The 27,690-nt window shown below is 37.0% G+C and overlaps 1 protein-coding gene across 1 annotated transcript in view; it reads right to left on the bottom strand.

Moving 5' to 3' along the window:
• Window positions 1–1,378: 1,378 nt before the first annotated feature.
• Window positions 1,379–27,690, bottom strand: part of LOC306982773 (cystic fibrosis transmembrane conductance regulator-like) — a gene marked incomplete at its 3' end in the record, with an annotated part of 47,295 nt that continues 20,983 nt past the window's right edge. Inside the window, exons 5-12 of the mRNA XM_079583228.1 lie at window positions 27,212–27,301; window positions 19,730–19,893; window positions 16,750–16,875; window positions 12,651–12,897; window positions 10,476–10,568; window positions 8,869–9,045; window positions 5,587–5,778; window positions 1,379–1,678 (exon numbers count right to left, since the gene is read on the bottom strand). Coding sequence (XP_079439354.1) covers window positions 1,379–1,678; window positions 5,587–5,778; window positions 8,869–9,045; window positions 10,476–10,568; window positions 12,651–12,897; window positions 16,750–16,875; window positions 19,730–19,893; window positions 27,212–27,301 — 1,389 coding nt within the window. The remainder of the gene's footprint in view (window positions 1,679–5,586; window positions 5,779–8,868; window positions 9,046–10,475; window positions 10,569–12,650; window positions 12,898–16,749; window positions 16,876–19,729; window positions 19,894–27,211; window positions 27,302–27,690) is intronic.

The raw sequence follows: 27,690 nt of genomic DNA, 5'->3' as shown, positions 1-27,690 counted from the left end.
TATTGTATTTATAGAGTCTAGGCCTAAACCTAACAATGAGTAACTTCAGCAGGAAACCGAAACGTGAACGATACAAAGATAAGTCCTCATGAATCTCTCCCAGTCTCCTGTACTGACACCACTGTTTGAGAACTTTAGAACTGGTTTTCTTTTCGATTGTTGAGAGGGTTTAATCAGCCATGTTCTCAGTCAAAGAGCATTTTGTTTTGTAGGTCTTAGCTTTCAAATGAGGCGTTATACCTTGTGGATTTTTGGGTAAAGTTGAGCTGAAGAAAATGCACTTGGTTTTAACTGAGCACGTTTTCTCCAGTTCAGCTTTACCCAAATCTAAAGCTTCTTGACTGGAGTGTACAGCCTGCAGGCCAGTGTAGCCTCATTTGAAAGCTAAGACTTTTAAAGACCTCTTTTAGTCATGATTTTAAAGTTTTTTGTCATGTGTTTGTAGTTTTCTGTCATATTTTGTAGTTTTTTGGTCATATTTTTATAGTTTTTTGGTCATATTTTTATATATTTTTTGTCATATTTTTGTAGTTTTTGTGGTCATATTTTTTTTTTTAACTTTTTAGTCATGTTTTTGTAGATTTTTGGTCATGTTTTTGTAGTTTTTTTTTGTCATATATTGTTTTTTTTTTTAGTCATATTTTTGTAGTTTTTTTTGTCATATTTTGTAGTTTTTTGGTCATATTTTTATAGTTTTTTGATCATATTTTTGTAGTAGTCTTTTCATGGTTTAGCTCCAAAGTACATCTCTGACATGTTAGAGCCGTATGAACCATCTCGGGCCCTGAGAACTTCAGGGAGGGGCCTCCTGGTGGTTCCCAGAGTCAGGACTAAACACGGTGAGGCTGCGTTTCAGTTTCATGCAGCTAAAATCTGGAACAGTCTTCACGAGGATGTGAGACAAGCCTCGACTCTGACAATGTTCAAATCCAGGCTGAAAACAGTTCTTTTTACCGATGCATATGACTGAAAGTATTTTATCTGCACTCTCGCCTTTTACTGTAATTGATTAATTTTATGTTGATGTTTTTATTGATTCTATTTGTTTTCTTGTATTTATGCAACTGTGAAGCTTTGAATTGCCTTGTGTATGAATTGTGCTCTACAAATAAACTTGCCTTGCCTTGCCATGGTTTTTTGGTCATATTTTTTATAGTTTTCTTTGTCATATTTTATAGTTTTTTGTCATATTTTGTATCTTTTTTGGTCATATTTTTGTAGTTTTTTTACTTTTTTTGCAGCTTTTTCAACATTTTCTCCCGTTGCTTTTTTAATACCTTTTTGTCATGTTTTGGTCACTTTTTTGCCACCCTTATTGCGTTTTTGTGGCTTGTTTATTTATTGTGCTATTGTTGCTTTGATTGAGCTTTTGCAGGGTTCACTCCTCGTCTCCTGTGGATCCGTGGTTAAGGTTCACTCTCCGCCTCTGAGTCCTGAAGTTTAATCTGAAGTTCATTATAATCGCCGGCGCTTCCTGAGCCTCGTCCAGACAAAGGCCTCGCTGTGGCCGGCGGGTTAATAACCTCCGCCGTGTCCCGGGGTGCGGACAGACGCGAGGGAGAGAGTGAGGGTTAAACCAGTACCTGGCCAGCCCGACCCGCGCCCTTTGACCTCCGCTCAGCGTGACCCCGCCCTCCACCAGGTGAGTCTTGTCCTTCTCCGGGAACTGAGCCAGGTCCTGAGAGAGAAGAGGAGGAGGTCAGAGGAGGAGGAGCAGAAGAGGAGTTCAGACGAGGAGGAGGAGCAGAGGAGGAGGTCAGAGGAGACATACGGGGCAGCAGCATTAAAACACCACAAAACACATAAATAATGTACAAATGAAGCCAAAGCATGATGGGCTCCTCCTGCTGGCAGCTGTCGGAATAATTTATTCCAGTTTGGATGAACACGTTTTAAACTGATGTTCAAACTGTTGGATTATGGGATTTAAAATGATGAAATTTGGAGATAATTTTTTGGGGGATTTTTAATTGTTTTTTAATCTGGAAAAAAAAATAGAAAAAATGAAAATTGGGGAAAAATTGGAGGGAAAAAAAATGGAAGGAAAAAAATGAAAAAATTGAGAAAAAAGTTAGAAAAAATGTTTTTAAAAAAGCGAAAAATCACAAAAAAAATTAGAAAATAATGACAAAAACTGGAGGGGAAAAAAACAATAATTGGGAGAAAAAAAAGAAACATTTGAGAAAAAGGTAAAAAATAAAACGTTTTTAAAAAAATCTAAAAATTTGAAAAAATTATGAATAGTAGAATTGTAGGGGGAAAAAATGAGGAAAAAATTGGGGTGGAGGGAATGAAAAACTAGGGAAACAATTTTGAAAAAATTGTCGTTAAAGGAACTTTCTTGAACTTTCTCACCTCAGATAAAGGACACACATTTAAAAGAAATGAAAAGAAAAGGAATAAATTAACATGATCTGTTTTATGGTTCTATATGACAAATATTTTAGTAAAGGTTTCGTAAAATACAAAAAAAAATCAGTACCAGAAATGATGAAATCAAGTCTTATTTTTTCATTTTTTAGGCATTATGTTTTGCACAGTTGATCCCATGCTTGTTGTACAAAGTGTTGTAAAGTGTTGTGATGATGATGTCGTGCAGTCGTGCAGCACAAAACACAAATGAAAGAGTCTGAAACACACACTGATCAGAGCCACAGAGCGAAGGCGAGTACCTGCTGCTGTCCCACCGCAGACTGAGGAGCACAACATTTACAGCTCCATAAACACAGAAAACACACACCGCAGTCTGTGTCGGGACAAAAGACTCTCGAGGAGACCACCGGGACCACCAGAGGAGACCACCGGGACACGGCGTCTCAGCCACAACACGACACGGCTGTAAAACATCACTGCTGCTGCTGAGAGACACTTCAGCTCAACACAAAGACCAGCGCTCGGTGAAGGCGGGGGGTTAACTCCTGCCCCCAGAGGCCATGAGCGCCACTGCAGGTGTCGTAGCAAGTCGTGTTTTTACTCATTAATTGTCCGTGAGAGGAAAGACAAAGGGACAGAGGGATATTGTTCATCCGGTTACACAATGGAGATCATTCGTTTCACTGTAAATTTACTGTTTAAGTGGCGCTAGCCCACAGTTAGCCTAGCATAGTTATATAGTATAGTTATACAATACAAAATACGGACAAAAAAACACAAAAAAATTACAAATATGTGATAAAAAAAGACAAAAAATTGATAAAAATTTGACGAAAAAATTACAAAAAAAGACCAAAAAAATGACAAAAAAGTGACGAAAAATTGATGAAAAAGTGGCAAAAATGTCACAAGAAATGACAAAAAATGACAAAAATTTAATAAAAAATTGACGAAAAAATTACAAAAATGTTGCAAAAAATTACAAAAAAATTGACAAAAAAAATTCAACAAAAAAGGACCAAAAAAATAACAAATATGTGACAAAAAAGTGACGAAAAATTTATGAAAAAGTGGCAAAAATGTCACAAGAAATTGAAAAAATATGATTAAAATTTGACAAAAGAATTACAAAAAAAGACAAAAAAAAGACGAAAAATGTGACAAAATGTTACAAAAAAAATACAAAAATTTGATTAAAATTTGACCAAAAAAATTACAAAAAATTGACAAAAAATGACAAAAAAATGACAAAAATGTGATTAAAAAATGACGAAAAAATGACAAAAATGTGACAAAAAATGACCAAAAAAATGACCAGAAAGTTACAAAAATGAGTTGACTACCCAACAAAAAAATGATGGAGAAAGAAAGCGACCTAATGTGAGTCCAAGAGTAGAAGCTTGAGTGTAAAGAGCTGCTGTTCTGTGGAGCAAAGTGAGTGTTTGTGTCACGCAGCTCTGTTTGCTGTAAACACACGCCTCTGCTCCGCTCTCCTCGCTCTGACGAGTGTGGACGTGAAAACATAGACCTGCTCTGCCTGGATCTGACTCTCCATCATCGGCGTAAGATCCTCGTTTTCTGTGCGGTGCAGCCGAGCGTGACGGAGCTGCTGTGATGTCAGAGGATGAGTCTCCAGTTTCACGGAGCACGGACGTCTCTCAGCGAACACGTTTATGAGAAACACGAGAATCAGGAGGATCTGAGCTCAGAGACGGCCCACTCTCTCAGATGAACTTCAGAGCTCTCTTTTGCACCCTCTCCAGCTGTGCATCCTGACCATGGTTGCTCTGAGATGGCACCAGTGTGGTGTAGATGGTTTCCTGTCTGTCAGGACAGTCAGGAAGTGAAGGTCTTCCTCACCACTTGTGTGAATCAAGATGGAGGCCCAGATGAGGTCGACCTTGAGGAGCCTTTTGCAGTGAGGAGCAGGAGCTTCAGCTGCTCCTTCTGTGTCAGGACAATGTGAACCGTTCTAACCCAGCAGAGGAACATCCAGGAAGTTACATCATAAATATACGCTCAATATCCTCCTGCAACTATTTCATTTTATTACAAGGGAGGCACCGATACCACTTTTTCTAAAACCGATACGAGTACTTGGATTTAAGTACTCGCCGATACCGAATACCGATACGAGTACAAGGCATTTTCTTCAACATTCTTACTTTTTTCACAGCAGATTGGTTTGTAATTAGTTAATTTACTCATGTACATTTCCTTAAGTAAAGTCGGCGACACATTTAAGTGCCGTTATATTATAATTGTGCTGATGCCATTTATTTATTTATTACATTTTCATTCAATATAATTTTTTATTTTTATGTCTCTGTCCATCACAGACAGAAAAGCCCATGTCCTAAAGCTCCCAATGCCTGAACTTTATTCATTTATGTGTTTTTATTTACAATAGTATTGAGATGTTTCTTAAATGGTCTCTTTTCGTCTTTACTTCAGCTCCTGTAGATTTTCTCCTGTGTTTGTAGTAACTTAGCGAGAAGCTACAGCGTTTTCATTGTTCTGCTGCAGCTCATTTTCCCTCAATATAAACATGCTGTATGTCTTTAATTTGGATTTTCTGAGGACGTTTTAGTCGCTGGGTTAGTTTTTCAGATGAATAAACCCCTGGGCTTAAAACGGCGTCAGAATGGCCAGAACTGCTAGCCGCGAGTTAGCATCGTTAGCCTGTATGTTGTATACTGGTATCGGTATCGGTGCATCCCTATTTATTACCACCATAATCCAATTCAATTATCATTGATACTCACCAAATCCTGTCCTTCTGCTTCAGCATCTGTTCTTTCATAGTGGGTCTTTGTTTTGTTCTAGTAAAATATAAACTAAAGAGCTTAACGTTGCCATAAATTCATAGATTTCCAAGAATAAACTTCCAGATGCTGCTGTGGCTCTAACAATGACCTGCTTGAATGGAATCATTTCACACTGGTGCAGATCGGAGGGTTCAGAATCCTTCAGGAGGCGGCAGAGGCTCCTTAGAGCTGATGAGGAACATCCTGAGGGATTAAAGGAACCATACAGCTCCTTTAAATGAATTTGAATCCACCTTAATACTCACGACTTCAAACAGTGAATCAAGTGTAACGCAACCACAGAGAGCGCAAAGAGAACAACACTGTCAAACTGGGGCCACGAGCCAAAAACAAGGGCAGAATGTGTCATAATAGGAAGTGAAGAGCCTCCGAGTGGGAGCCGTACCTCCTCCAGCTGGCAGGCCTTGATGACGGACGTGTAGCGGTATTCGTCGTACGTCAGGCCGAACAGGATGTTGTCTCTGATGGTCCCGGGCATGATCCAGGACGTCTGCGGCGAGAAGGAGACCCTCCCGCTGTGACGCACCTTCCCCTCGGAGGGAACCAGCTCGCCCAGGATCATCATCAGCAACGAGCTCTGGGGGACACACGGGAGCTGCTCACTTTATCCTTCAGAAGCGCTTTAACCTCTTAACCCCCGCCTGAACCGAAGGATCCTTTTCCTCACGTCATCAGATCTTTTTTCCAGCATTTTTCTTTTGGGTATTCAACTCATTTTTGTAACTTTTTTGTCTTTTTTTTGTCGTTTTTTCGTCATTTTTTTGTAAACTTTTAATCATATTTTTGTATATTTTTTGGTCATTTTTTGTCACATTTTTGTCACTTTGTTTGTAATTTTTTGTAATTTTTTTGTACATTTTTTGTCTTTTTTTGTCAAATTTTTTGTCATTTTTTGGTCATTTTTTTGTAATTTTTTTGTAAACTTTTTATCATATTTTTGTATATTTTTTTGTAATTTTTTGTAATTTTTTTGTTTGTTTTTTTGTAATTTTTTTGTAATTTTTTTGTAATTTTTTTGTTAATTTTTTGTCACATTTTTTGTCAATTTTTTGTCATTTTTTGTCAATTTTTTGTATTTTTTTGTAATTTTTTGTAAACTTTTTATCATATTTTTGTATATTTTTTTGTCATTTTTTTGTACATTTTTTGTCACATTTTTTGTCACATTTTTGTCATTTTTTTGTAAACTTTTAATCATATTTTTGTATATTTTTTGGTCATTTTTTGTCACATTTTTGTCACTTTGTAATTTTTTGTAATTTTTTTGTACAATTTTTGTCTTTTTTTGTCAAATTTTTTGTCATTTTTTGGTCATTTTTTTGTAATTTTTTTGTAAACTTTTTATCATATTTTTGTATATTTTTTTGTAATTTTTTGTAATTTTTTGTTTGTTTTTTTGTAATTTTTTTGTAATTTTTTTGTAATTTTTTTGTTAATTTTTTGTCACATTTTTTGTCAATTTTTTGTCATTTTTTGTAATTTTTTGAAAACTTTTTATCATATTTTTGTATATTTTTTTGTCATTTTTTTGTACATTTTTTGTCACATTTTTTGTCACATTTTTGTCATTTTTTTGTAAACTTTGTATCATATTTTTGTATATTTTTTTGTCATTTTTTTTGGTCATTTTTTGTCATTTTTTGTCATTTTTTTGTCATTTTTTTGTCATTTTTTTGTAAATTTTTTGTCACTTTGTAATTTTTTTGTCTTTTTTTGTCAATTTTTTGTAATTTTTTCCGTCAATTTTTTATCATTTTTTTCCGTCAATTTTTTATCAATTTTTGGTCACATTTCCATCATTGTTTTCGTCTCAGTTCTGTTGCTATTTTCACCGCTTTTTTCCAGAAGCTTTTGGACTGGGGTTAAGCCAAACTGGAGAAAATGTGCTCGGTTCAGGCGGGAGTTAAGGGGTTAAAACTGGACCAGCACAACACACAAGCTAAATACAGAGAAACACAAGTCTCAGGAAACTAAACAGGATTCTTAGACGGCACAGATCAGAGTGAAGAGCAGGGAGAGATTCATTCAGCAAACTGTTCCAGGGGGAGGCAAGTGTAAAGCTGGGGGCCTCGCTTTTCCTACATGATCCAAACTCAAGCTTGATGATTGAGGGCACCTGAATATGAGCCGCACCAACGAAACTTATTAAAGGGGGGGGTATTCTGCAAAATTGACTTTTTCAAGCTTTCCATCATGTTATTCTGTCACTCCCTCATTAAAAACATGGCTGAAGTGTTGCCTTGGCACATTCACGTATTTCTGAGTAATCTGTAAAAACTCTGATGGCGGCCATTTTAGGGATAGGTTTGCCTGAGTCCTCCTAGGAACGCCCCCACCTCCTGGAGACGCCTCCGAGCTTTGGTCACCAGCCGAGTAACCAACCACTGCTCCTCAGCAGAACCCCCTCCCCACTGATGCCACAGACAGCGTGTGGAGGGGGCGTGTCTAAAGGCTCAGAGGTTCTTAAAGAGACAGAGGCCTATTTCAAGACATTCACTACAGCCATTTTGAGAGAGACATTTTATACAAAATTAGCATAATCGCAAAAAATCGAATATAATTTTTTTTTGCAATTTTTCATTTTTGGGATTTTTGTCATTTTTTTGCTGGATTTTTGTCTTTTTTTGCTGGATTTTTGTCTTTTTTTGCTGGATTTTTGTCTTTTTTTGCTGGATCTTTGTCACTTTTTTCTGCTGGATTTTTGTCACTTTTTTATGGATTTTTGTCTTTTTTTTATGGATTTTTGTCACTTTTTTGCTGTATTTTTGTCACTTTTTTGCTGTATTTTTGTCACTTTTTTGCTGTATTTTTGTCACTTTTTTGATGGATTTTTGTCTTTTTTTTTATGGATTTTTGTCACTTTTTTGCTGGATTTTTGTCACTTTTTTTCTGGATTTTTGTCACTTTTTTGCTGGATTTTTGTCACTTTTTTTCTGGATTTTTGTCACTTTTTTGCTGGATTTTTGTCTTTTTTTTGATGGATTTTTGTCACTTTTTTGCTGGATTTTTGTCTTTTTTTTTTTTTTTGTCACTTTTTTGCTGGATTTTTGTCCAAGGCCTATTTCAAGACATTCACAACAGCCATTTTAAGAGAGACATTTTATACAAGGCAGTTATTCTAATTTACTGCATTTACAGACCAGCAGAAGGTTTGTCATCATTGTAGTGTGATATAGACTGGTGCTGTGGGACTGAAAAAAGCAGAATACCCCCTCTTTAATGAGTTAAACCTGTGCTTTGCTTTGTTCCTCCATAATGTTTCAGAAGTGAGAGAACTACAGCGCGGAAGGGCATCCTGCTGCTGGAGGAAGACAGCGATAAGGCTAAGAGTCTGGAAATGACGGTTTGTTTTCGTCTTCAGAGACCGAACAGGGCACTCTGAAGGTCCTACCCCAGAAAGTCTTTCAAGGAATTAACTATATTTTCACTTAGACATGTTTTCTTCTTGCTTCCTGGGGTCTGCCATTAAAAACAGTGGTAATTCTTCCACGGAGCTTCAGTCTCTCAGCTGCTTTTCCCTGAATAAGCGTCTAAAGAAAGGTCACGATAATAATGGAAGCACTTTCTATACATCAGCACGCTCCTTTAGGTTCCCCTCGTGGCATTTATGATCCGCGCGACATGCCTCAGTAGCAGCAGCAAAAGTAACATCTTGGTTTAGCCTCACCTTCCCGGAGCCCGTGGACCCGGCCACCGCCAGCATCTGTCCCTTCTCCAGGTAGAGGCTGATGTTCTTCAGGACGGGGGTCACGTACAGGTTGGTGAAGAACAGCCCGGGGTCGGCTGCGTGTGGAGGTCTGGACTTGTTCTCCTGCTGGATCTTCTCGAACAGCTCGCCGATGCCCTGCAGGAAAGAGGAGGAGGGTGAGGCGCCTGAGGTCTCGGAGGGGAAGTGCTCGTCCTCTGTGTTTTTCGAACACATTTTTGTAAATTTTTTGTAATTTTGTATCTTTTTTGTTCATTTTTTTTTGTCCATTTTTTAATATATTTTTCTTTCTTTTTTTGTCCATTTTTTTTCTATTTTTCATCAATTTTTTGTCTCTTTTTCGCCAAATTTTCGTAATTTTTTCCCTCAATTTTATGTCCAATTTTTTGTCAATTTTTTGTCGCTATTTTGACACTTTTTTTCAAGAGGTTTTTCGATTTGGGTAAAGTCGAACTGTAGAAAATGTGCTCTGTTCAGGTGGGAGTTAAAACACTGACCACTGCAGGACAGATGTGTTTTCATCTGCAGTGTTTCTGGTGATTTCAGGAGTCAGGTGTTGGTTTTGTATTTGTCTCCGGTTAAAAACCAGCTTCATCTTCACTCTTTGACTCTTTGACACTTTGACACTTTGACTCTTTGATTCTTTGATTCTTTGATTCTTTGATTCTTTGATTCTTTGATTCTTTGACTCTTTGAATCTTTGACTTTGACTGATTATTTGATTATTTGACTTTGCTTCTTTGACTTTGACTCTTTGATTCTTTGATTCTGACTCTCTGACTCTTTGACTCTCTGACTCTTTGACTCTTTGACTCTTTGATTATTTGATTATTTGATTCTTTGATTCTTTGACTCTTTGACTCTTTGACTCTTTGACTCTTTGACTCTTTGATTATTTGACTTTTTGACTCTGACTCTTTGATTATTTGACTCTTTGACTCTTTGACTCTTTGACTCTTTGACTCTTTGACTCTTTCATTATTTGACTCTTTGACTTTGACTCTGACTCTCTGACTCTCTGACTCTTTGACTCTTTGACTCTTTGACTCTTTGACTCTTTGACTCTTTCATTATTTGACTCTTTGACTTTGACTCTCTGACTCTCTGACTCTTTGACTTTGACTCTTTGACTCTTTGACTCTTTCATTATTTGTCTCTTTGACTTTGACTCTTTGACTCTTTGTCTCTTTGACTCTTTGACTCTTTGACTCTTTTCCGCTCCATGTTCATCTGCAGACGTTCCAGGAAGAGGAGGCGTTTGCAGAAGGACTGAAAGCCCAGCGGTTCCCAGCAGTGGAGCTCAGTCATTATGCAGAGTGCGGTTCTCACGGTGTCGGCTGCTCTGACGGAGGACTTTATAGGTGCTGCAGCAGATAAGATTAACATACCTGAGCTCAACCCAGGCTGGGAAAGGAGAGCTCAGGGTTTACACAGGCAGAAGAATGCCACGTTTTATGTTTTTATGTAAATTAAAGTAGCTCCTGCAGATCATTGAGTCTGTGATGTGATAAAATCCTGATTAAAGCAGCCGCCTACTGTATGTTTAAGAAGTGATACTGTGGCCTGACCTCGTCCCATGAGGCTGACGCGTTGACCAGCTCCACGTCGGTCGTGGTGAGGTTATACTCCAGAACTCTGTACTCCTCCTTCATCAGGAACTCCTGCACAAATCAAACACACAGGGTTTTACTGCGAGGCTTCATCCAGGTGTGACTGCGCTACTGGACGTGGCATTAGTGTGATTCAGTGCACTAGCCTAGCACCGAGCACCACGAAACTCTTCACATATAAGAACATTTAAAAAATGATACTAATAAATATCTCCAGAAATCAACAGCACTCTGGATAACTGGGAAATGATGCCCCATGTCAAAAATCCTGAAATATGTCTTTAACCCCTTAACTCCCACCTGAACCGAGCACATTTTCTCCAGTTTGGCTTTACCCCAATTCAAAAGCTTCTGGGAAAAAAGTGGGAAAATAGAGACAAAACTGAGGAGAAAACAATGATGGAAATGTGACAAAAATGTGACGAAAACATGGACAAAAAAGTGATGAAAAAGTGGTAAAAATGTCACAAGAAATTGACAAAAAATTCACGAAAAAATGACAAAAAATTGACTAAAAAATGATGAAAAATGATGAAAAAATGATGAAAAAATGACAAAAATGTAACAAAAATGTGACAAAAAAATGACAAAAAAATGGACAAAAAAATTACAAAAAAATTATGAAAAAATTATGAAAAAATGACCAAAATGTGACAAAAATGTGATAAAAAAAAAGACAAAAAATGACAAAATGAGTTGTATATAGGACGCTATATAAGTTGAGACCATTTACCATTTACCATTTACCATTTATTTATTCTTTTCATGTCATGTAATTTTTATTTTATTTTTTATTTTTTTAATTTATTTATTTATTTATTTATTTATTTATTTATTTTTTGTTTCTCGGGGGGGTGGGGGGGTTGGGTGAAAAGAAAAAATCAGAGACCTTTGTTGTGGCTTGTTGCTCTGACTTGTCAATAAACAAAAAGTAAAAAAAAAAAAAAATGAGTTGAATACCCAAAAAAAAATGATGAAAAAAAAATCTGATGACCTGAGGAATAAGATCCTCTCGGTTCAGGCGGGAGTTAAGAGGTTAAGTAACTGAAAAGCATTTTGATTATGTCGGAAACACTACCATGTTTTAGAAAGTGTAGCTCAGCACATTTCTGATGGTTTGCAAAAATATTGCTTCGCTTCATGATCGTTATGGACAAACATTGAGACATTCATGTATATGTGTTTGTCGTCACTTCACTCAGCTCGACCTTTAAAAAAAAATAATAATATGAAAAAATGACAAAAATGTGACAAAAAAAATACAAAAAAATTACAAAAAGTGACAAAAAATTACAAAAAATTGATGAAAAAATTATGAAAAAATGACAGAAATGTGACAAAAATGTGAAAAAATAATTGATGAAAAAATTATGAAAACATTATGAAAATATGACAAAAATGTGACAAAAAATTACAAAAAAAAATTACAAAAATGTGACAAAAAATGTGACAAAAAGTGACAAAAAAATTACAAAAATTTGATGAAAAAATTACGGAAAAATGTGACAAAAATGTGACAAAAAATTACAAAAAGTGACAAAAAAATTACAAAAAATTGATGAAAAAATTATGAAAAAATGACAAAAATATGACAAAAAGTGACAAAAAAAAGACAAAAATTTGATGAAAAAATTATGAAAATATGACAAAAATATGACAAAAAGTGACAAAAAAGACAAAAATTTGATGAAAAAATTACGGAAAAATGACAAAAATGGGACAAAAATGTGAAAAAAAAAATTGATGAAAAAATTATGAAAAAATGACAAAAATATGACCAAAAGTGACAAAAAAATGACAAAAAATTGAGGAAAAAATTATGAAAAAATGACAAAAATATGACAAAAAGTGACAAAAAATACAAAAATTTGATGAAAAAATTACGGAAAAATGACAAAAATGTGACAAAATGTGACAAAAAATTACAAAAATGTGATAAAAAATTGATGAAAAAATTACAAAAATGTGACAAAAAATTACAAAAAATTGCTGAAAAAATTACGAAAAAATTACAAAAATATGTCAAAAAATTACAAAAAGTGACAAAAAAATGTCAAAAAATTGATGAAAAAATTACTAAAAAATTACAAAAATGTGACAAAAAATTATTATAAAAATTCGGCGCTCGTTTACCTCGATCTTCTTGACCAGCGCCAGCGTGTCGTACCACATCTGGATGGAGCCGGGCAGCTGTCGGGTGAGGGTCATCCTCAGCACCATGCAGTAGGAGGCGGTGGTGAAGATCCGGCGCAGGATGATGCCTTTGCTGAGCGCGGTCGGGACCACGGCCGACACGATGACCAGGATGGCGGAGAAGAAGTACGAGGCGCTGTAGAAGTAACGCAGAGATCCGATCTTCCTCGTCAGAGTCATCTCATCTCTGACGGAGCAGGAGAGAGTTCTTTTATTATTCATGTTTTAAATCATTACATAAAGGTGCAGTTAAAGTGTGTGAGAAAAAGCCTCGAGAGAATCATCACGTCTTATTCATCATCATGTAAACACATTCTCTGGTATCCGTCATGTGACTCTTATAGCGCAGTGCGATCTTAATACGGCTGTGTTAGGCCTGTTCCATCACAGAGCAGTGTCAGATTAGGAGCTTTGTGCCACAGTCAGAAAACTCCACAGGCCAGTTCTTAGAAACACTTTTACAGAATATACGGCCATCGATATCGCAAAATCTACATCGCAAAATCACTGAAACGTTGGATAGGTCCCAGTTTAAGTCCCTTTTTGGTCCAGCTGTTATGTTTTTTAAAGAGGGGGTATTCTGCTTTTTTCAGTCCCATAGCACCAGTCTATATCTCACTACAATGATGAGCAAACCTTCTGTTGGTCTGTAAATGCAGTAAATTAGAATAACTTGCTCTCTCAAAATGGCTGTAGTGAATGTCTTGAAATAGGCCTCTGTCTCTTTACCCTCTTACCACCCGCCTAAACCAAATGCATTCTGTGGCTATAGGTCTGTGTAACACCTCATTTGAAAGCTAAGACCCACAAAACTGATCTTTTTCCTCGCGTTGTTGCTGTGTTGTGGCACCTTTTGTATGTTTTTTTTTCCTTTCTTTTTTTTTTCATTTTTGTCACATTTTTGTTGAGTTTTTGTAATTTTTTTGTTGAATTTTTGTCACATTTTTGTTGAGTTTTTGTCACTTTTTGTTGAATTTTTTTTAATTTTTTTGTTGAATTTTTGTCACTTTTTGGTTGAATTTTTGTCACATTTTTGTTGAATTTTTGTCGCATTTTTGTCGCATTTTTGTTGAATTTTTGTCGCATTTTTGTTGAATTTCTGTCACTTTTTGGTTGAATTTTTGTCACATTTTTGTTGAATTTTTCTCACTTTTTGGTCACGTTTTAGTTGCGTTTACATCATTGTTATCTTCTAATTTTTTGTGGCTGTTTTGATGCTTTTTCCCCAAGAAGCTTTCTGAATAGGGTAAAGCCAAACTGGAGAAAATGAGATTTGTTCAGGTGGGAGTTAAGGGCTTAAGAACCTCAGAGCCTTTAGACACGCCCCCTCCACACGCTGTCTGTGGCATCAGTGGGGAGGGGGTTCTGCTGAGGAGCAGTGGTTGGTTACTCGGCTGGTGACGAAAGCTCGGAGGCGTCTCCAGGAGGTGGGGGCGTTCCTAGGAGGACTCAGGCAAACCTATCCCTAAAATGGCCGCCATCAGAGTTTTTACAAATTACTCAAGAATACGTGAATGTGCCAAGGCAACACTTCAGGCATGTTTTTAATGAGGGAGTGACAGAATAACATGATGGAAAGCTTGAAAAAGTCGGTTTTGCAAAATCCCCCCCCTTTAAGTCTTAAGTTTTTTAAGATTTCTGTTTAAGAAGAGACGCTGTAGGTGAAAAGGGGAAACTGTAATCCAGAGATACTTTTGCTGTAGATACCGTCAAAAATCTGCATAAAAACGGCCCAAATCGCTGATACTTCAAGTAACAGAATCTAAATAATGGGCGGAGTCAGGTTTAAATGTGTGGTTTTATTGTTAGTTTTGCTCTGAGTTTTGGTTTTCATTTTGAATAAACTAGTTATTACTATATTACTACAACATCTTTTTAAATCGGAGCCTGTAAAGCAGTCGTGGGGGGCAAGTTTTCACCCAAGAGCCGAACCTCAACATTGTACCTAAAGCAAAGAACTATTTTCTGCAAATGCCAATGTTTTCATCAGTGGTTCCGAAGTGGCAGGGCTTTGGTCCTCGGATGACGAGCCGAGGACCCAAATAAAACTGTAATTTGTCATATATTGAATAAAATATTGTATTTTCCACACAAGTCTTTTGTTAAACAAGCCGTAGATTTCCCTTTAAAGGAATAGGCCACCGTTTTTATATACTGAGATATGCTCTTACCTCACTTTAGCCAAGTTAATATATCCCCGTCTGGTCTTTGTCCGTGCGCTCTGCCAGGCAAACGGAGCACATACGCAGCCTCTCCCACATGTCACATAGCTCCAAAAAAGCTCACGATAGAAGCTACCAAGCTCTTCCACGTGTTCCCTATTTAAATAAAGTTACGTGAAGTGTTTTCATGCCAAGTATATTTACACAGAAATGTAACGTGTCGATTTTATAAGCAAATAAAAAGGGGGACTATATTGTGAGGCGTAATGATACGAGGAGCACAGCGTCCGCGTAGTAACTCCTAAAGACTTCCCCCGCTCACTTCCGTCAATAACCTTTAGGAGTTACTGTGCGGACGTTTTACTGCTCATATCATTACGCCTCACAATATAGTCCCCCTTTTTATCTGCTTATAAAATCGACATGCTACATTTCTGTGTAAATATACTTCGCATGAAAACACTTCACGTAACTTTATTTAAATAGGGAACATGTGGAAGAGCTTGGTAGCTTCTATCGTGAGCTTTTTTGGAGCTATGTGACATGTGGGAGAGGCTGCGTATGTGCTCCGTTTGCCTGGCAGAGCGCACGGACAAAGACCAGACGGCGATATATTAACTTGGCTAAAGTGAGGTAAGAGCATATCTCAGTATATAAAAACGGTGGCCTATTCCTTTAAGACTGAAATTATGATCAAAACAACCCAACAACATTCATTTTAACAGACACAGTAAGTGTTTCCGTGCAGTTTCAGATGGAAAATATTGAATAAAAGTATGGACACAGACATTTATATGGTTAGTCTGGTGTTATAAGTGATTTGCCTCAGGTGCTCTGTGGAGCGGGTCACACTGTTTTTAATGCAGGCTAGCTGATACCATAGACATGCACTAGCCTTGCATTAGCCTAGCGCCACATAAAGGATTATCTTATCTTCTAACTCTTCAAATATAAGAACATTTAGAAAATAATAATAATAAATATCTCCAGAAATCAGCAACACTCTAACTAGGAAAAGAGACCCTATGTCAAAAATCCCGAAATATCTCTTAATATATACATAACCCCTTAACCCCCACCTGAACTGAGCACATTTCCTCCAGTTTGGCTTTACCCCAATTCAAAAGCTTCTGGAAAAAAGCTGTGAAAATAGCAACAGAACTGAGACGAAAACAATGATGAAAATGTGACAAAAAAGAGACAAAACATTGACAAAAAAGCGGCGAAAAATTGATGAAAAAGTGGCAAAAATGTCACAAAAATTTGACAAAAAAATGACAAAAAATGGACAAAAAAATGACACAAATTTGATGAAAAAATTACGAAAATGTGATAAATAATGGACGAAAAAATGACAAAAATGACAAAAATTTGATGAAAAAAATACGAAAAAATGACAGAAATGTGACAAAAAATTACAAAAATGTGATAAAAAATTGACGAAAAAATGACAAAAAATATGAAAAAATGACAAAAAATGTGACAAAAAAATTGACCAAAAAATGACAAAAAATTGACGAAAAAATGACAAAAATTTGATGAAAAAATTACGAAAAACTGACAAAAATGTGATAAAAATGAGTGACAAAAAAAGTTCCCTATAGACTCGCGACCCACTGAAAATGGTTCCGTGACCCACTTTAGGGTCCCGACCCACCAGTAGAGAATCACTGTTTAACATTATATGACCAAGAGGGACGTTCTGAGAGGACATTTTTAAAATACTCACACTATTTCTCTTCCTTTAACAGGTATTTGATCTTCATTTGCATAATAATATTTCTCAAAATCATCTTGGGGGCCAGAGGTTCTGTGCTGTAAAGTGTGGAGTCTGCAGGAGCGACTAACGTGGAGAAAACCTCTGTTTGGATCCTTACTGTCTGATGTTCTTGATGATGGTCTCCATGATGTCCTCCCAGCCGTACGCTTTGACCGAGTGGATGTTCTCCACGATCTCTGAGGTGAGGGCCAGACGGCGGCTGATCAGACCGGCTCGCTTCACCCTGGACACAGACCACGAGTGAATTAAAGCTACCTGTCGGACGTGCTCTAACGCCCCAAGGAATACACATAACTGAAGGAACAACAGAACAGCGATTATGGAATTATTCAGAGCCAAGGCAAAACGAGAGGAAAGAAGCAGCTAAAAGATGAACTCTGAAGGTGAGCTCCAAGTGAAACCAGTTTAACGTCTTAAATCACTTTAACCACATTTTCAGTTTTTTGGCTTTATTCAAATCTAACATCCAAAACTGAGCTAAAATGTGTCGTTTTTTTGTGTTTTATATTTATCACATTTTTGCAATTTTTTTGTCACATTTTGTCATTTTTTTGTCATTTTTTTAAATTTATTTTTTTAATTTTTTATAAATTTTTTGTCATTTTTTGTCATTTTTTTTGTCATTTTTTATCACATTTTTGTCACATTTTTGTAAATTTTTTGAAACATTTTTGTAATTTTTTGTAATTTTTTCGTCAAATTTTCATCACATTTTTGTCACATTTTTTGTAATTTTTGTGTAATTTTTATTAATTTTTTGGTCAAATTTTTGTAGTTTTTTTGTCAAATATTCATCACATTTTTGTCATTTTTTGTCACATTTTTTTCATTATTTCGTCAATTTTTTATCAAATTTTTGTCATTTTTTTGCTACAATATGGTCATTTTTTTGTCACATTTTTGTAATTTTTTTGTCAAATTTTTATCACATTTTTGTCATTTTTTCGTCATTTTTTTGTCCATTTACTTGTAACATTTTTGCCACTTTTTCATAAATTTTTCGTCACTTTGTCACATTTTCATCCTTGTTTCCGCTATTTTTTTGGCTCTTCTTCCTGCAGTCTCTCAGGGAGTCTTCCCTGCCAAAGAACCTCCTCACCAACTTCTACCACAGCCCCATCGAGAGCGTGCTCACATACGGGTGCACCGTCTGGTTCTCTCGTTGCTCCTTGGAGGAAAAGAAAGTCCTGCAACGAGTCGTCAAGTCTGCAGAGGAGATTATTGACGCTCCTCGACTTTCTCTTGAGCAGATTGATTCCTCTCGATCTCCATCACGTTGGATACAGCGGAGGAAACTGGATGGATGGATGAGTTGCTGGGCTTTAACTACAATAATGAAGACCTGATGCTGGGAGAGAGGCCCTTTGTGTTCTAGTTCTCTCTGGTTCTAGCCACAGGAGTTATATGTGTGGACACAGAGAGAGGTCACTTTATGAAATAGCCTCGCTTTAATAAGTAAATATGTCCTGTTGACGTCATGATCGCCATAAATCAATTACGGTCGCTCCAAACGTCATTTAATCAGAGCCGCTGCTACATAGAGCTGTTTGTGTAATGAAGACGCACATTCCAGCCAACTCCGAGCTCTGCGTCTGGCTTGTACAGTGTGTACATTAATGGCATTAGCAGAGGCTTCAGCAGAGACAGGACGTTCAGCTCTGTGTCATCAGGGAAACCTCTGGAGAGCAGACGGGAAAGTGCTTCAGCGGCTGCACACGGAGGCTTCACTCTCTCAGCACGAGCCCGGCGCTGAAGATGTTCATGTTTTCATTTTTTTAATAATTTTTTCGTAATTTTTTTGTTCATTTTTTGTGACATTTTTGCCACTTTTTCATCAATTTTTATCACATTTTTGTCACATTTTTTGTAATTTTTTTGGTCATTGTTTTGGTCATTTTTTGTCAATTTTTTGTAATTTTTTTGTCAAATTTTGTCAATTTTTTTTTCATTTTTTGTCACATTTTTTTCATTTTTTGTCACATTTTTCGTCAATTTTTCGTCATTTTTTTGTTGGGTATTCAACTCATTTTTGTAACTTTTTGTCACATTTTGGTCATTTTTTCGTCAATTTTTATCAAATTTTTGTCACATTTTTTGGTCAGTGTTTTGGTCATTGTTTGTCCAATTGTTGTAATTTTTTCGTTAATTTTTGTCATTTTTTATCAAATTTTTGTTATTTTTTGTGACATTTTTGCCACTTTTTCATCAATTTTTTGTCATTTTTTTATTGGGTATTCAACTCATTTTTGTAACGTTTTGACACATTTTTTTTATTTTTTTGTCAATTTTTATCACATTTTTTTGTCATTATTTGTGAGATTTTTTTCATTTTTTCGTAAATTTTTTGTCATTTTTTATCAAATTTTTGTTATTTTTTGTGACATTTTTGCCACTTTTTCATCAATTTTTCGTCATTTTTTTATTGGGTATTCAACTCATTTTTCTAACTTTTTGTCACATTTTTGTCATTTTTTAGTCAATTTTTATCACATTTTTTGGTCATTTTTTTTTTAAAAAATGGTCAATTTTTTTTTAATTTTTTTGTCAAATTTTGTCAATTTTTTTGTCATTATTTGTGACATTTTTTTTCATTTTTTGTCAATTTTTTGTCATTTTTTATTAAATGTTTGTCATTTTTGTGTGACATTTTTGCCACTTTTTCATCAATTTTTCGTCATTTTTTTGTTGGGTATTCAACTCATTTTTGTAACTTTTTGTCACATTTTTGTCATTTTTTCGTCAATTTTTATCAAATTTTTGTCACATTTTTTGGTCATTGTTTGTCCAATTTTTGTAATTTTTTTGTAATTTTTTGTCACATTTTTGTAATTTTTTCGTAATTTTTTGTCATTTTTCATCAATTTTTCGTCATTTTTTTATTGGGTATTCAACTCATTTTTGTAACTTTTTCGTCATTTTTTGGTAATTTTTTTGTCATTTTTTTGTCAATCTTTTATCACATCTTTGTCAATTTTTTGTTATTTTTTGGAGGCTGTACAGATGTTCAGTGTGGAGGCTGTACAGATGTTCAGTGTGGAGGCTGTACAGATGTTCAGTGTGGAGGAGGCTGTTCTCACCGGTGCGGGCCCATCTTCTGGGACAGCCAGGCCTGGACGATGCCCAGCAGCGTGAGGGCAGCCAGGGCGCAGAAGCCGTTGACCTCGATGAGCTCCCAGATCAGCCCCACACACAGGATGCACTGCAGCGGCGTGATCCACACGAAGTGCGCCAGACCCAGACTCTGGACACACAAACACACACAAACACAAACACACACAGGACTGAAACAAACGTCTGACAGGTTCAAAACTAAACTCCAAACACAGCGGTCTGTCTCGGATCGTCACATTAAAGGTCAGAATTACAGTTTTAGAATTGGCGGTTTCCTTTTTGGTAAATGTGTTGTCAAAGATGAATCTTACATTGACTTGTTTTGTAACATGTGAGCTTCCTTCCAAGTTGTTCCTTCATCTCCTTCTCTTAAAGCAGCACTAAGTAACGTGTTTACCTTAATAAACCCTCCCCGTCGTCCCTGTGGGGGTAACACAAGTGTTTATGGGATGATTGGAGGGTCTTTCATCGCCCCCTGGTGTCTCTGACCAGAAAACCATGTTTGCAACTTGACTGCCACCGGTCCGGAGAAAGCAATACACACTAATGGAATCACGAAGAAGAAGCTAACAGGCTAACGGGCAAAGCTAACTGCGGGCTAGCGTCACTTTAAACAGTATTTACAGCCAGGTTTGAGTGAAAAAAAAATATTTCCATTGTATAATTGGATGCACAGTAACCCTCTCTCCCTTCTCCTTTCCTGTCAGCGTCGTATTTACTCTCCAAGACAATTAATAAGTTAAAAAATCGTAACTTGCCACTACACCTGCAGTTGCGCTTATGGCCTCTAGGGGGAAGAGTTACTTAGTACTGCTTTAAAGTGATCATTAAAGTGAACAAAATCAACTTTTTTGAGCTTTGAACCATGTTATAATTGTTTAGAGCTCTCCGCCCTCAAAACTCAGGGCTACTATAATAATAATAATAATAATGCATTGGTTTTATATAGCGCTTTTCTGGACACTCAAAGACTACCAGTGATTCCTCGAGTCTCCACAATCACTATAGGAGGCCGAGCCTTTAGCTCCAAGCTCCGGTTTTATGGAATAAACTCCCAGCCCACGTTAAAGAAGCAGACACAGTCCCTACATTCAAGACTAGGCTTAAAACGTACCTCTGAGAATGAGCTTATAATCAGGTCAGTTTGGTAAAGCTCTGACCCACAGCCTGAAGTAAAGCTCTGACCCTCAGCCTGAAGTAAAGCTCTGACCCTCAGCCTGAAGTAAAGCTCTGACCCACAGCCTGAAGTAAAGCTGCCTTAGGAGAAACACTGCTGTGGGAAGTAGGGTCCACTGAGCGCTGTCCTCTTCTTCTGACTGCAGTCTTTGTCTTATTATGATACAATATTTAATTTATCTGTAGTCTGTTCATCACTATTCACATGGTGTCTCCTGCCCCCCCCCCCTCGGGAGTGCCCGTCTAGATCGAACGGAGGAACCTGGGTGAACGGAGGAACCTGGGTGAACGGAGGAACCTGCATTCTGGAATCTGAGGACTGGACGGTCTGTGATCTTGGCCCGTCTGCTGAGGGATCCTTCGGCCCTGGGTCTCTATAGCCCAGGGGTGCCCAAACTTTTTGTCTCAGAGGGCCAAAATGAAAAAGTGCCTGTGGGTCGCGGGCCAAACACGGCGATGTCAAGAGTGAAACATAACTACAAATAATAAAATTTACTTTATTTTCTTTTTTGGTAAACCTTTGCATTTATTTCAATCTATGCAATTAACCTCTTAACTCCCGTCTGAACTAAGAGGATCTTTTTCCTCACGTCATCAGATTTTTTTTTCCATCATTTTTTTGTTGGGTATTTAACTCATTTTTGTAACTTTTATGTCATTATTTTGTCATTTTTTGTCACATTTTGGGCATTTTTTCGTCATTTTTTTTCATCAATTTTTCGTCACTTTTTTTGTCATATTTTCATCATTGTTTTTTCCAGAAGCTTTTGGATTGGGGTAAAGCCAAACTGGAGAAAATGTGCTCAGTTCAGGTGGGAGTTAAGGGGTTAACATGCTACAAAAGCCTAGGTTTAGTAGAACAAAATCAATTATTGTAGCAATATAGAGCAAAATGGAAACAACACCTACAGTGACTTTAGCTCATTCACTTCTTTAAGTCAAAGAAAATGCCCCATATCATTTTGAAAGTGTCAGTTCAGCATAAATTCTTTTATAAGTCATAGATGTCAACGATTTTTGCAAAGAAAAAGTTGGAAAAATGGGAAAGTTGATGCTACGACGCTCTGTGATTGATAAACACCAAAACACCAGAACAGTGTTTCCTTAACTTTGCGAAAGGAGTGAAACAGCGCCCCCAATTTGACGCTGGTGGACAAAAAGTGAACTGCATCCATATTTGCCATTGAGAATGAACGGGAGAGAGAGTTATTAACCAGATGCGGCGCAAAAGTAGGTCACCCTCTGACGGGCCAACCTAATTGTTCCGGCGGGCCAAATTTGGCCCGCGGGCCCCACTTTGGGCACCCCTGCTATAGCCTGTCCGTCCATGGGAGTGGATCTCTCCTTCTGTGGTTCTCCCCAAGTTTCTCTTTTCTCCTGCCGGGTTTTTGAGATTTTCCTTGCCGTGCTGGAGAGTCTAAGGACGGGGGACGCCCACGCCGCTCGTCGCTACCTCCTATTGGACGTTATGTTTGCCTGGATTCACCCGAACTTTAAATGGTCATATTTATTGCTCTGTTTTATTGCCTTAATGTTTGGTGCAGCTGTGAGGAAACTTCTGTTGTGATATTGGGCTATAAAAAAACCACTAAACTTAAACTTAAACTTATAATGTTATCCATGCAGTTCTGAGTAACCCGGGCTAATCCTGTAGCTGTTTCTTCTTCTACAGTGTCAGCGCTGGGCCTGTCACCAACAAAATCTGAAGTTCAATATATCGAGACAGGAAAATATCGTGATAAACGGTATCATTGAAGACCTCCTCTTTCAAACAGTCAGCGTGAGTTTGGATGATTTAAGTCTCTTCTTTTCAGGGGCGGACACTTCCACAAAGACATATTTTACAGCTGTTGGATAAATAAAGCAGAGAAAGCGCTTTAATTGATTGTACTCGAGCTGCTCTCCGCCATCAGAGCCTTGTCTAAACGCTGTATTTGCTTTGGCGGAGGAGTCGTTCGGCTGAAGCGAGTGGCGTCTTGGTGAAAATTGTCCCGGAGGCTTTGACACGGTGTCCCCACATTCAGCACCGCCCTGACACCGAGCGCTTTCACAGACACGTCCAAACACAGAGGAGGCCGTGACGTCGCTGCAGAGGGTCAGACCATACCAAGAAAAGATTAGCTTCTACTGGTACTGAAAACTGTGAGAATATACGGCAGGTCTTAGCTTTCAAATGAGGCTTTACTCACGCCTATAAGCTGTAGTCTCTGGTTAAGGCAGGGGTGAAGAGGTTCATGACGATAATGTAAAGATGAAGAACTAAAAAACAGCCCTTTGACGAAAACATGACGACATGTTTAGGAACTACAGGTATTGAAAAAAATATAAGTATCAAAAGCAGGAACCGGTTTTCACGCTGTTGGTCCCGGGACAGCATTAACCTCTTAACTCCCGCCTGAACCGAGAGGATCTTTTTCCTCACGTCATCAGATTTTTTTTCCATCATTTTTTTGTTGGGTATTCAACTCATTTTTTTTTAACTTTTTCGGCATTTTTTTATCACATTTTTGTCACATTTTTTGCTGCATTTTTGTCATTATTTTGTCATATTTTTGTAATTTTTTTGGTCATTTTTTGTCACATTTTTGTAATTTTTTGTCAATTTTTTATCAAATTTTTATCAATTTTTCGTCCTTTTTTGGTCATTTTTGGTCATTTTTGGTCACATTTTTGTTATTTTTTCTTCCATTTTTTTACCACATTTTTATCACATTTTTGTCACATTTTTTGTAATTTTTTTGTAATTTTTTCGTCCATTTTTTCATCAAATTTGTGTCATTTTTTGCTACATTTTTGTCATTTTTTTGTCCCATTTTGTCATATTTTTGTAATTTTCTTGGTCATTTTTAGTCACATTTTTGTAATTTTTTGTCAATTTTTTATCAAATATTTATCAATTTTTCGTCATTTTTTGGTCATTTTTGGTCATTTTTGGTCATTTTTGGTCACATTTTTGTTATTTTTTCTTCCATTTTTTACCAAATTTTTATCACATTTTTTTTTTATTTTTTTTTTATTTTTTCGTCAATTTTTTCACCAAATTTTTGTCATTTTTTTGCTAAATTTTTGTCATTTTTTTGTCACATTTTTGTTATTTTTTGGTCAATTTTTTGTCTATTTTCTTGTAACATTTTTGTCACTTTTTCATCATTTTTTCGTCAATTTTTATCACATTATTGTCACATTTTTTGTAATTTTGTAGTATTTTTTTGTATTTTTTGTCAATTTTTTGTAATGATTTTGTCACATTTTGTCATATTTGTCATTTTTTGGGTCATTTTTTGTCACATTTTTTCACTTTTTCGTCAATTTTTAATCAATTTTTTGTCATTTTTTGGTCACATTTTTGTAACTTTTTGTCAAATTTTTGTCACAGTTTTGTCATTTTATTTGTCATTTTTTGTCACATTTTCAGCAATTTTTCGTCACTTTTTTGTCAATGTTTTCTCACTTTTTTGTCACATTTCCATCATTGTTTCCGTCTCAGTTCTGTCGCCATTTTCCCACCTTTTTTCCAGAAGCTTTTGCACTGTTAGCCAAACTGGAGAAAATGTGCTCGGTTCAGGTGGGAGTTAAGGGGTTAAAGGATGTTATTTGGTTGATTCAGCTCAAATTAATTATTTTTCCCACATGTATCGGAGGAGGCCTCGTGGAAGACCAGAGAGGGACTATGTCTCCGATCTGTCGCCTCGGGGTCCCCCCAGAACAGCTGGAGGAGGTCGGGGTCCCCCCAGAACAGCTGGAGGAGGTCGGGGTCCCCCCAGAACAGCTGGAGGAGGTGTGTGTGGATCGGGAAGTCTGGGCATCTCTGCTGAGACTGCTGCCCCCGTGACCCGGCCCCGGATAAAGCCCAAGAAAATGGATGGATGGAAATTGATTTTTTTTCTGAGTGGCCATTTTGCCCTTTTTAAAAAAACACATTTTTCCTTATTTTCCCAAATGTTTTGCTAATTTTTTGCCCCATTGTTTTTTTTTTTACACACCTTTAGCTCAGTTTTGCCAATTTTCATTTCTAACATTTTCCCTATTTTCCCCTATTTTCTTTTGTTCAGACTTTTTTCCTACTTTTTCCTTTTTTTTCGAACACAATTTTTCCTTATTTTTGGCCACAATTTCTGCCGATTTCCCCCCAGACTATTCCACACTTTTCACACATTTCTTGAAACCCGATAAATGAGCAGATCCTACAAATGATTGTTCTGTTTTCTGGTTCAGGATGACACATATTTTAGTATCGGTGTCGGTTAAAGCGAGACACGGCAGGTGAAAGTATTGATTTTTCACGCAGTCTTCGAAGTGGAGATTTGTATCTATTTTCCTCCCTGTACATCTTAGTTTTCATGTCAGATATAAAAATGATGATGTTTATTTTATGATGTTTTGTCTGCGAGGTGGAGGAAACAGGAAGTAGCTGCTGCGCCGCGTAGAAAGGCCGTCTTTCCCGCGGGTTTTCATTCATAAATATTGACAGATTTTACATCCACGTGTCCTGCTAAGGGGCCCCGTGATGACGCTTTCACCCAAATATGGTATTTTTCCTCCTACGAGACGCTGGAGCGGAAAAGTCGGAGAATGGGCCGAGCATGCGCACTCGCTACAAAACTTCAGGGCTGGTTTTCTCTGAATGAGAGAAGCCGCACTCGGGCAGAGCCTGAGCCCTTATAGAAGCTCCCACAGACTCCAAACTTTACAGGCTGAGACACAACAAGATTTTGAAGGTTTTTTCAGAGGGATTTTTTAATATCTAATTCCTCGCCTGATTTATTTAACTTTGAAACCAAAAAAAACGTTTTTTTCACTGATGATTAGTTTATTGAAAAACTAAACAAAACATCCAAAATCCCCTCTGAGAAAATCTTAGTCACTTAGTATGTCAATAAAATAAAACCATAACATTTAATCTGGCTCAATTCATTATTTTGATTTCATTGCCCAAAATATAGGCAATTTTGGCCATTTTAATGCTCAAAATGCCTTATTTTTATGTGAAAACATAAAATGACAGAAAAAATGCATTTTTTCCCCCTCATATTTATATCTGTAATGCTCAGCAAAAGTTTAAAATTGATATCTCTACATTTTTTTTTTTCCCCTATTCACCTGCAGTGTCTCGCCTTAAGTCCTGGTTTGTCCTGGTTTGTCCTGGTTTGTCCTGGTTTGTCCTGGTTTGTCCTGGTTTGTCCTGGCAGTGTTTTCGTGGCAGTTTGGCCTTGGGTCGTGTGATCATCTCAGTTCAGTTTCCCCTATGCTTTTCCTGTGAAGCTGTGGCTGGTGTTGCTCCGACTGTGAGGAAACTAGGGCTGCTCAATTATTGAAAAAATAATAATCACGATTATTTTTGTCATAATTGAAATCACGATTATTCAAACGATTATTTGTTGCCTTTAAAAAAAAACATCAAAAAAGTGACAAAAATCCAGCAAAAAAGTGACAAAAATCCAGCAAAAAAAAGACAAAAATCCATTAAAAAAGTGACAAAAATCCCTAAAAAAAAAGACAAAAATCCAGCAAAAAAGTGACAAAAATAAAAAAAGTGACAAAAATCCATCAAAAAAAGACAAAAATCCAGCAGAAAAAAGAAAAAGATCAATCAAAAAAGTGACAAAAATCCATTAAAAAAAAGACAAAAATCCATCAAAAAAGTGACAAAAATCCATTTAAAAAAATGACAAAAATCGAGCAGAAAAAAGACAAAAATCCAACAAAAAAGTGACAAAAATCCCAAAAGTAAAAATAAAAATAAAAAATAGAAAAAAATAAAAATTTAAAAAATTAAAAAATTGAAAAATTGAAAAAAAAATTATAATCGATTTTTTGCGATTATGCTAATTTTGTAATCGTTTACTGTTGTAATCGAAATCGTAATCGAATTTCGATTAATTGCACAGCCCTTGAGGAAACATATCTCCAAGTTCGGTTCAGAGAGTTTACCGTCTCCAGACTTCCTCCAGACTCCACCGACATGACGCCGCACAAACTGTTTCGTATCTAAATCCTTTTTATTCCGCGCTTCCTCCTCGCAGGGCTCAGAGAAACACCGCTTTTATCACCGGATCAGCCCAGCCGCATCAGAAATCATCAAACCGGGCTTAGAGCGGGAGGCGAGCGCAGACTGTCGCCTCCAGCTCCAGCCTGGGCTCGGAGAAGCTCTGCCCCCCCCCCCCCCCCCTCTGCCCCCCCCCCCCCCCTCTGTGTTAGAACCGTAACACACTTTAATGATCCCAGTCCTTCACAGAGAGAGAGGAGCTCGTCATGTGTAATGTTCTCCTTACCTCGTCCAGTTTGTTGAGATGCGCCGACATGAGGCTGACCAGCTGCCCCGTGCTGATCTTATCCAACACCCGACTGGACAGCTTCAGCGTCTGCGGAGGTCAGAGGTCAGAGGTCAGAGAGGGCAAGAGGTGAGGGACAGTGGAACAAACTGTGACAATAACCGCCGCCCATCGTTACGTCTGAGGGAGATTTGGGATGATTTAACCCCTTAACTCCCGCCTGAACCGAGCACATTTTCTCCAGTTTGGCTTTAGCCCAGTGCAAAAGCTTCTGGGAAAAAAAGGACAGAACTGAGACGAAAACAAGGATGGAAATGTGACAAAAAAGTGAGAAAACATTGGCAAAAAAGTGAAGAAAAATTGATGAAAAAGTGGCAAAAATTTGACACAAAAAATGAAAAAAAAATTGATGAAAAAAATTACAAAAAAATGTGACAAAAAAATGACAAAACTGTGACAAAAAAATGACAAAAATGTGA

The sequence above is a fragment of the Gobius niger genome (assembly GCF_951799975.1).
Source record: "Gobius niger genome assembly, contig: SCAFFOLD_154, whole genome shotgun sequence".
Taxonomy (NCBI): Eukaryota; Metazoa; Chordata; class Actinopteri; order Gobiiformes; family Gobiidae; genus Gobius; species Gobius niger.
This window is presented reverse-complemented; position numbering and strand designations above follow the sequence as displayed.